General features: G+C 29.1%; 1 protein-coding gene across 9 annotated transcripts in view; it reads left to right on the top strand.

The window, feature by feature from the left end:
* Positions 1-6,759, top strand: part of LOC132934574 (kelch-like protein 3) — a 16,088-nt gene extending 9,329 nt beyond the window's left edge. The window contains exons 1-7 of one of the 9 annotated variants that reach the window (XR_009663049.1): positions 2,250-2,499; positions 3,720-3,958; positions 4,029-4,259; positions 4,996-5,158; positions 5,222-5,318; positions 6,086-6,232; positions 6,308-6,756. Coding sequence is in view for 1 of the 9 variants with exons in the window: in XM_061000895.1 (XP_060856878.1) it covers positions 6,055-6,232; positions 6,308-6,486 (357 nt within the window). In the remaining 8 variants the exon portion in view is untranslated. Of the gene's footprint in view, positions 1-2,249; positions 2,500-3,719; positions 3,959-4,028; positions 5,159-5,221; positions 5,319-5,931; positions 6,233-6,307 lie in introns of those variants that run through there. The other 8 variants (XR_009663045.1, XR_009663046.1, XR_009663047.1 and 5 more) reach the window with 8 other exon arrangements.
* Positions 6,760-10,668: the final 3,909 nt, after the last annotated feature.

Below are 10,668 nucleotides of genomic sequence, written 5' to 3'. Positions count from 1 at the left end.
TAAATCATATATTTGTCTCCAATTATCGTTAAATACATGGGGGTATTTATGCTGAAACCGAACCCGATCGCTTATATTATAATAAATCATATGATAGGTGGGTAGGTACAAATTATATCTTATATCCATCACCTAACAATCTTTTACACAAAATACTAGGAATTTATTTTAAAGGTTTTTAGACTATATACATAATTATTTTATACACTATTCTATTTACTTTATAAATAATGTAAAACGTATGTATATTGCCGTCACAAGTTAGGATATATCTTACCATGTCTAGTATAAATTAAATAATTAGTCATAGTTTGATTTTGTATAGGTATAATATATATTGAATATTCGTACTATTACATTTCTATATTACCAACTGAAGGGTAGATAGAAACAATTATTGAGATTTTTAAAATTGAAGAGAACAACATTTTCAATTAAAAACTTTTTTTCCTACATTTTTAACTTAAATATTTAAGTTCAAAAAACAAAGAAGCAAAAACGGTAGAATTTACAAAAAAGTAAATTTTCAACAATGTTTCTTACTTCTTGAAAACTACATACTATGCCTTTATGTTCTGTGTTCTTTTTTTTATCTTAAAAAAGTGCCAACAAAAAAGGATTTTTTTTTTACAATTTGGTCATTGTAATATACACGAGCCATCAAGACTTTCACCCCTTAAATGGCAAAAGTCATTATAAGTAATAGAACCAATATATTTAAATGATCAATTAATTTTTTTTAAGTAATACCTATGATTTATACAACCTAACTATATTTAAAACAGATTATAACAATAAAAATGACTATTTTTAAAATATTTACATGATAGCAAGAACCGATAATTTTTTAGTTGTTGTTTTTTAATGTTTAGCCGTGTTGCTGTAGAAATAAACGGAGCGTTTAGAGTTAATCGAATTTCGTACTAATGTGTATTCTGCAGTTTAGTGAACGTTTCATTTTTCATATTGATAACACGAATATTCGGTCGAGGAGACGTCGAAGTAACGACTTTCCCGATTTTGTAACTATTTGTTTATCAGAACTTTTTTTATTGTTTTTTTAAAAAAATTTTTAATGGCCCTTTAGGTAAGTATTAGGCTGACACTGTGTATTGCGATACAAAATACTCGATACTTCATATTATAATTGTATCGAGAAACAAGATACAAGATACAACTGTATCTAAGATATACGTATCTTAGATGTTTGTATTGAAGATACCTACTTCCAAAATTTACATTATAAATCAAATTCAACCCTGACTAGTGACTGTTATTATACAATTCACATTTATATAATTAAACATTTATAACATGGGTACCTACTAAAATTATTAGTAGAATTTTATAAATATAATTAAATACTAAGTAATTACTAATTAGTATAATAGTAATGAGTAAAATTGTTGATTACAGTATTATAATAATCAGTATTTGCGGTTTTTATCGATGTAATATATTATATAAGACTAGTTTAATAATTAAGTTATTACTAATTGCTTCTGTAGTTTATGTCTATCTAAATAACTAAATGTACGTGAATAATAATTAACTGTCTTGTGGATTGTTATTATTATCAAGTCATTACATTTTGCGGTCTATATTAACTAATTACCTAATATACCTACCTAATTGTGTATAAAAAAAATTTTTAAAAAACCTACGACTACCTACTTTTATTTAAATGTATCGAGTGTCTAAATACTTAAAATGTAAGTATCGAATATCTAGTTTCTCGATAATCCAAATCCAAGTATCTAGTATCGTGATTTTTTAGTCAGGTCAGGGATACATGCAGCATGCAATGGGTGACAAAATTTAGTGTTCAGTGTTAAACAGTATGTTTTAGTAGACGTAGCAAAATTGAAATTAGGCTATGTAAATAATATCTTAAATTGATATAGATTGTAATTAAATATTTTTAATAATAAAAAAAAAAACGTACCACCTATTTATTATTTTAATATTTTATCTATTGAAAGTTGTCTCTGTGTTCTGAAAAATAAAATTTGAACAAATATAACTCGATACCTCTAACAAATACTATAGATTAGAATACGGGCAGATTTTAGATTTGCTAGGGGACACTGTAATCACATACATTTTGGAGCACTATGACGCCAGCAGGTTTCTACAGAGCTTCTCGTATTTTAATCTATAGTACATATTTGCCTCTATATAATAAATAGTTCGTGATCGCGGTTTATGATAATTGATAAGAAAAATAATTGATAACAACGGTCGCCGGTCGGTCAGACGTGAATTAGCGGCCTACTCAGTACTCAATACTCAACGAACAAGTTGTTGCTTGTCGCGTCCTGCTATTTAATATAATATTTTACATGAACTAATAAGTATAACTAACTTTAAGTATCTTTAATGCGTATTCGTGCTCTGGTACACTAGATTCCATATTTCTATAGACCACGGAATATAATTTACCGCATCTACAGATACGTATAATACCTACTAACTGAAGTTAACTACAAAACAAAATAAGTAAGTACCTACGTACATAACACAATGTGCGTATTGTAGTCAATTGAATATTTTATCATATTTTAATAAGGTGCTCTTGTATAGTATACTACATTCCAAAAGACTGTAGGTTAAACCGTTATCGAATAGGTTGGTATCTACTATTTAGGTATAGTTTTTTATAACCATTAAATACATAAAATATGTTAATATTGTTTGTTGTAACGACTCAAGTCGCAAGTACTTTCCTATAATAATAAAATATAATAAAAATATAACATTTATAAGAATAAGTCATATTTTTCAGTAGTTAACAATTATATTATATACATTATTACACCAACAAAGTGGCGGTAGATAGCGTACTGCACGAGCACTTTTATAAATAATATTTAAATATAATTTGATCAATGTTATTATTTTTTGCTGATATAGTATAAATACAAAGCATACCTCATTATATTAATTATTAATATCTAATCATTACTAAATATGAATGTATTATACTATTTCTAGACATTGACCAATGATAAATTAACTTAAAAACAGTTTTAAATGTTTAAAACATATTGTAATATATAAAAACCAAATTCATATGTATTTTGAATTGTAAAATATGCATGCAAAAATGCAGGAAAAAAATTAAATTAGGCAAGAAAAAAATACAAAACATGCAAGATTAAATTTCAGTTTTGCAGCGTTAATTATTTATTTATTTTTTTTTTTGGGTTTATTGGGGCTTTAAGGCCATCCCGTCTCACAACCAAGCTTCCATCCTTCTCTATCCAATGCTAGATTTCTCCAATTGGAACAACCTCCCAACTGCTCAACATCCTTCTTTACAACATCTTCCCAACGCATTCTTGGTCTTCCCAGAGGCCTTTTTCCTACAGGGTTTTGTTCAATCACTGCATGTAAAAGTGGATTTTGGCTCCTCCAAGCGTGGCCAGCCCACCGTAGTCTTCTGCTTCTAATGACCTCCAATATGTCTGCACTACCATACAGTATTTCCAGCTCTATGTTCTTTCTTCGTCTCCGCTCCCCAGTTATTTCGTCTTTGACCGGGCCATATATTTTCCAAATACAAAACATGCAAGATTTAATTTCAATTTTGCAGCGTTAATTATTTATTAACTTTATTAAAATTCTTATTAACAAAAAGTAAAATAGTACAGATATTGAGATAATATGCAGTACAAAAATGTAATTTGTTAAATTTTAATTTAATTTTTAATCATTAGTAGGTTGCAAACCAAGTGAATAACATTTTGGGAAGTACGACAAATTTGATATTATTTGCAGTTATAATAGTAATTACAAATTGATACAACATAGTAAAAGAGATGGATTCTGTAAAACATGTTATACCATGGATAAGTGGCCAAAAGGAAGTTCTGAAATCCAACTGATGTGAATCTAAATTATATATAAACAGCTGTCATACTCCCAGTTTAATTCAAGTCCTACAAAGTCTACACAGGTACCTATGACATTTTAGTAATTTTAACTGCTATAAAAATAAATAATAATAACACGTTCTATATTTTTAGAGATGGAGTGTTATGTGCTATTAAGTTAGAAACAGAAGACGGTGTAATAGTGTATGTACATAAAGTTGTTTTAGTATCAGCTAGTCCATACTTCCGTGCAATGTTCACCAGTTTTGCCAAAAGGGATGGAGATGTTGTAAATTTAGACAATTCTTTGAAACATTTGCTTGTGGTGAAGAAATGCAACACAATATGGATTTTTATATGGTATTTTCGGTATACCTACCATAGGTAATACAAATTAAAAAAATAAAAAGGTGGGCAAGAGGGCACTGTTCTGCTTTACGCATTAGGAGTCTAGAAGGTCACAGTAATGGATTGTGTTAAATTTGAATTCAATGTATATCATTTCACTATTGAAGATAGTATATTGTTATACTATTCTTAAGTTCAATTTATGTTATATTATTTGTCCAGATAGTTGTTTCAAATTAGTGTTTATTCCAAAATAAATAAATTTATATATATTCATTGTATAAGAATAACTATTCAGAGCGAAGGCGTTTAGTCAGTTTAAATAATCATAATTATATTTTGAAATTTTTTATAACTAAAATCGTTATTCTCTGTTTAAAATATATCTAATTTAGTTTATATTTGAGCTTAAAATATCTATTAAAAAGACTGTTTATATAATATAAATAATTATTTTTTAAATTTTTGTTTTCACACTAAAATAGGTACTTATGAGAAATCTTGTTTTAAATTTTCAATTCTTAAACTAAGCTTTTAAAATGCTTCTGAAGCAAAACCATGGCTGTTTTTTTATAAGAAATCATTGATTTACAATTTGAAGAAAAATGTTCATGAATTTTCAACTAAACTGTTATTTTCTTTATTGAATCGACTAAAAACAATTGTAATTACATAAACAAGACTAAATGATTTAAACCCTAGTTATTTTATATTATAATCAAAATTATTTAAATTCATTATTATCGTTTATTTGTTTAAGTTTTGTTTCCAGCTGCTAATCTCTTACAGTTGAATCATGTAAAATGTGTATCTGTTGACTTTTTACAAAAACATCTGAATCCTTCAAATTGTTTTGGTATTAAAGGATTTGCTGACTTTTATAACTGCATGGAATTGTCTTCAAGTTCTGAAGAATACATATAAACAAATTTTTTGTAAGCTTGATTAAATTTGACACTGTCAGTAAATTGTATTGATATAATGATAATAATTTTCAGAAAACTGGTTGAAGCTGGTGAATTCCTATCTTTGTCTTCTGAAGAAATGATAAATCTAATCTCTCGTGATGACATTAACGGTCTATTTGAAGAAAAAGTATGCCTTATTAAATTTGTAATATTGTTGTATTTAATTATTGTTGAAAAATCAACTTACTTATGCGGATTGCGAGGAATATAATTGAATCGTATGATTCACAAATACTAATAACAGGGGGATGGGTATTTGGGAAGAGGATATAACTAAATAATTATGTAAATTTTTGCATTATTTAATAGTTTTTGGCAGTTTATTAAATTAGGTATTTAATTTTAAAGCTATTTCTAAAGGTTAGATTATTATCTAGGACATCTCATAGGCTTTTGGTAATATTTTATTTTAAAGGAAGTTATGAGTATTATAAGATATGCAAACAATTAACAATTTCAACTCGCTTTAAAATTAAAATTTAATCAGATACCTTTAAATTTTATAAGATAATAATTCCCTCCAATTTTTAAGCTAACCTAGCTAAACGTTATTTACTGAGAGTACATTTTTAAAATGTTACCATAAATATCTGTGTAACGTCCACTTTAGATATTAAATTAGAAGTTCACAGTCAAAAAATATTAAATTTGAATCAACAAGCTTAGAGTCATTACGGAAAAAAATACTAACATAACTCAGCTTAATAAAAGTTCATATACTTTTTTGATTATTCAAATAGTGCAGAGGTTTTTGACAGGAGTATTCAAGAATGGCGATTAATATCTAATATGTCTACTGAGAGAGGGGACCCTGGTTTGAATGCTATAATCCCAGCCTTGACACGTGGACACCAGTCACACAAATGTCTACAAAACGCCGTGCCCCTGTTATAGGAGTCTTAGACGGTGTAATGTATGCTATTGGTGGTGCCTGTCAGGAACTCGGAAGTTCAGTGTATCTTAAAAGTGTTGAGACCTATTCACCAATTACTAAAGTTTTGTCTCCTATCAAAGATATGCACTTGTCCAGATTCAATTCAAGTAACTATAAATATAAATTTTTTAAGAAAATCTTTCTAATGAACTTATTGAATTTAAATTGAATTTTCAATATAGGTGTTGTGACATTTAAGGGTTCGTTCTATGTTATTGGCGGATCTGATGAATTTTTGGATTCTGTAGAAACCTATGACCTTAAAACCAATACCTGGATCTTGGAACCATGGCCGAAAAGTTTAGTGAATGTTTATGGGGCAGTAATATTCGATATGCCATCACATTTGAGAATATATTAGCTTATGCATGGTCTCCTTGTTGGTTGTTGTATATATTATATTCATATTAATTTATAATTCATGAACACGTGTTAAGTATTTTATACATTTTTGATTTTGTGAATTTTGTATTAAGCCACTTTGATCGCCACTGGACGTCAATGTTTTAATATAAGTTTTAGCTTATTATAATTAATTTATTTGTTTATTTGTGTACGCCTGTGATCGGTGTATACGACAGAATGTTTGAATAAAATGGTTTTAAATAATTTAAATGGTGTAGTATATTATCTCTAAATAAACTTCTAACTAAACGATTTACATATTTTCTTTAAATATTCTATTGAAAATACGGTTTAATTATATGCAGAGAATCTAATAGTATAATACTATAGAATTGACAACAGTATTTTTTACCTAAATAATTTACAGTAAAAGAGCGAAGGTTCTTTTGAAATACAGATAATTGTATCGACACAAGACTTAAGTAATACATAAAAATGTATGAATTTGAAATAATTTGGCTTACCCCAGTAGATGCTTTAGTATATACAAATTACCATAATGTATCAGAGAATAATAGGCAAGTGTTGTCTACATAATATGTTATTAACGACCCATATATTTGCAAATTAATAAATTATGTTAATTTGTATTATGTTATACTATGTTATATTATAAAAACTGATACTTAATTGTGAGTATTGTGCGTTACAGCGTCGTACAAATTACAAATAATGTGAAAGTTTTTATTCCATATTTATAGTCCCACGGATAGACGTGACGGTTTGGTTTGGTCTGGTGTACAACTTCTTCTCTCACAACATACACAATACACACACTAAATATATTTTTTTTTATATTTATAATATAGGCACCAATATAAATGATTTAAAAAAATTTTAATATTAATATTTACAATGTACCTACCTTGTAAGAATATTCCAATTATTATGAAAATTTGAAAATACTTGCGTGCGATCACAATTTGTTTTAAATAGTTTTAATGACTATTGATAATAATATTATGTCCGATAAAATAATTTTTAATTGTTTGTAATTTTTAAGTCAAGAAATACAAAATACATCTCGCTAGTAATATAAACACGAAACGTGTTATTTACGACCATTTTGTATGTAGAACCAAGCTTGGAGTAGGTATATTATGTACAAATGTGCACGTAAATGTCATCAGTTTAATGCTATGCATAATTATAAATTATGATACTTAGTTATATGATTAAATATAATACATAAATATATACATATGTATAGTAAATATTTGTAGAGCTAATCTTATGTATAGCTACTATAAGTTGTCTTTAATAATTAGTATGTAGGTAGGTACTAAACAAATATTATAAATACATATGATATAGGTTGTAATATAAAAAAGGTGGTTAAGTGGGTGTCGCTAGTGTACAGTAGGTTAAAAGTTGGTCACTGTAATGGATAGTATTTAATTCGAATTCAATGATAGAATATTATCATTGTATAAGAAAAAGAGCTTCAGCATATGATATGTGTCGTATACGCCAGGCAAAGGCTTAACGTATAAAACAGGTATATTTCGGTTTCCGATTCCCAAACTGTCAAACGAGTTAGTAGTTATCGACACCTCCTGTATGAGCTTGTTTAAATTCTTCTTTTGGTTCAAGGGTGAGATCCCTACCTAACCCAGACAAAGTCTTACTCTTTCAAGACTGATCACGATAACGAGTACTTGGCGAGAAATTAAGTATTACGTCTGCTTCGAATGAGGTCATTTAATTTGTGGGCAGTATGATATTATTATATTTATAATAAGGGTTTTTATTATGTATATACTATATACATAATATATTACGAAGAATATTTGATGATATTATTGTGAGCCATAGTAACTAGTAAGCCGCTACCTGAGAAATGAAATAAAAGTGTTGTAAAAATATGAACTTCAAACACTCATAAATATTTAATTTGCTTGTAAATATTTTTATTTTTAGTAAAGCTAGACTAACCTATGAGTAATCTTGTATTAAATTTTCAAATGTTAGATTTAAAAAGAAATTTTTTTATGAATTCTTAACTCAAAATAATTTGCTAAATTTTGTGGTTTTTCAAGATATGAACTTTAAAATGCTCATAAAAAAATCGTGACTAAGGATTTTTAAAATTTTTTTAATTCTATTACAACAATAAAGTAGGCGCCTTGTATTACATTTTCAAGCTTTTTAGGCTGGAGGTGTAGTGGGGGGGTTATCAAGCGTGGCTAACGTTGCCCAGGTATGGGTGGGGTGTGGTGGTCATGCCGTAGGTGTTGGTAGGTGGTGAGGCGGGGGGTTATCAATTTTGGCCAACGTTGCCGATGTATGGGGGGGAGGAGGTATGGTCATGCCGTAGGTATTGGTAGGAGGTGAGGTGGGGGGTTATCAAGCGTGGCCAACGTTGCCGATGTGTGTGTGGGGTGGTGTGTTCATGACGTAGGTAATAGTAGGTGGTAAGGCGGGGTGGTTAGCACGGTATGCCCCACGTTACCGACGTATGGGTGGTGTGGGGTGGTCATGACGTAGGTATAGGGTGGTGGTGAGGAGGGGGGGGGGTTATCAAGCATGGCTTACGTTGCCCAGGTATGGGTGGGGGCGGGGGGTTATCAAGCGTGGCTAACGTTACCCAGGTATGAGTGGGGTGGGGTCATGCCGTAGGTATTGGTAGATGGTGAAGCGGGGGGTTATCAAGCGTGGCCAACGTTGCCGATGTATGGGGGGGGGCGGTGTGGTCATGCCGTAGGTATTGGTAGGAGGTGAGGCGGGGGCTATCAAGCTCGGCCAACATTGCCTAGGTATCGGTGGGGGTGAGGCGGGGGGTTATCAAGCTCAATCAAGCGCGATCAAGCAAGATAAAGCGCAGTATAGGTGGCGAGGGTGGTGAAGCGGGGGGTATCCAGGAGCGGCCATTTCACCCTACTTCTGTACCTATTTGAACTCCTCCTAAACGGATTTTGATTACATTTGCTTCAAACGGTGTTTCATCGATTCCGCCAGACCTTTTAATACTCGGGGATAAGGTTTATCGATTCCGCCAGTGCAGGTAGTCTAAAATCAACCTATCGATTCCGCCAGGGAAAAATTAATCTTCCCGAATAAAAATGTTAGTTTTATTTTACTTACATTGCTACATTATAAATATTATATGAAATACCTGTATACAAAATATGTATTATCGCTAATCGATAATAATCTAAAATATTGTATAAAATATATTATATTAACTGTCTCAGTGGTCTCAGTAGGTATAGTAGTATAATTAAAAATAAAAATAATAAAACACACATCATTGTAAAACCAATAAATTCTTTGATCCGCTCAAAAATTATAATTACGTATCTATAGTAAAATAAATGTTTAAGCTACACTAACATAGTAACATAATGTTACTCACTTACATTTTTTTTATCAATAATTTATCGTTACAATATTATGACGCTTAAACCAGAATTTCAAAAGAATGAATAAACATACACCTGACTTATACCGCTGTTTGTATAAAATATAAACATTATTTGATTGATATTTACAAACTTTTATAAATTTTTAAATTATTTAATTTTCACACTTCAACGATAAAAATAGAATTTTTTTACACAGTTATTACATTGTATACCTACACGTAACAACGATATATTATTATTTTTATTTTAATAAATTTTTTTTTTTCGTAATTGCTATATTATGTTGACATTTTAAGTGTTTTAGAGGTTTTTGAACTTTTGAGAAGTGATGCTTAAATTTACGCAGTTTTGCGAAATATTCATTATTTACAATATATTGTAAAGGAAATTGATAGCTGTTTCAAATTATAAACATTTTTTGCTTTCAGTTTCAACAGTAATTTACAAAAATAGTTTTCTTTATAAATATGACGTATTACTGTAAAGATTTAGTTTTCTCACTTGAAATGAATAAATTTTATTTTTTATTTATACAATTGTTATATAATAATTGGCTTAAATGTAATAATGAAATATTAATAATTTTTTTTAGTTAATTTTTTTTTTTTTGTATTTGTTATATATCATGTTGTTTAAATAATTAAATATTAAGTGTTTTAATGATTTTATAGAACTTTGGAGAAATGATACTGATATTTACACAATTTCACCAACTATTCGATACATACATATTGTAATCAAACATTTGTTGCATTCAGTTTCAACAGTAATTT

This window comes from Metopolophium dirhodum, chromosome 1, assembly GCF_019925205.1.
Source record: "Metopolophium dirhodum isolate CAU chromosome 1, ASM1992520v1, whole genome shotgun sequence".
In the NCBI taxonomy this organism is placed as follows: Eukaryota; Metazoa; Arthropoda; class Insecta; order Hemiptera; family Aphididae; genus Metopolophium; species Metopolophium dirhodum.
The sequence above is the reverse complement of the archived record's forward strand: the minus strand, read 5'-3'. Positions and strand labels throughout refer to the sequence as shown.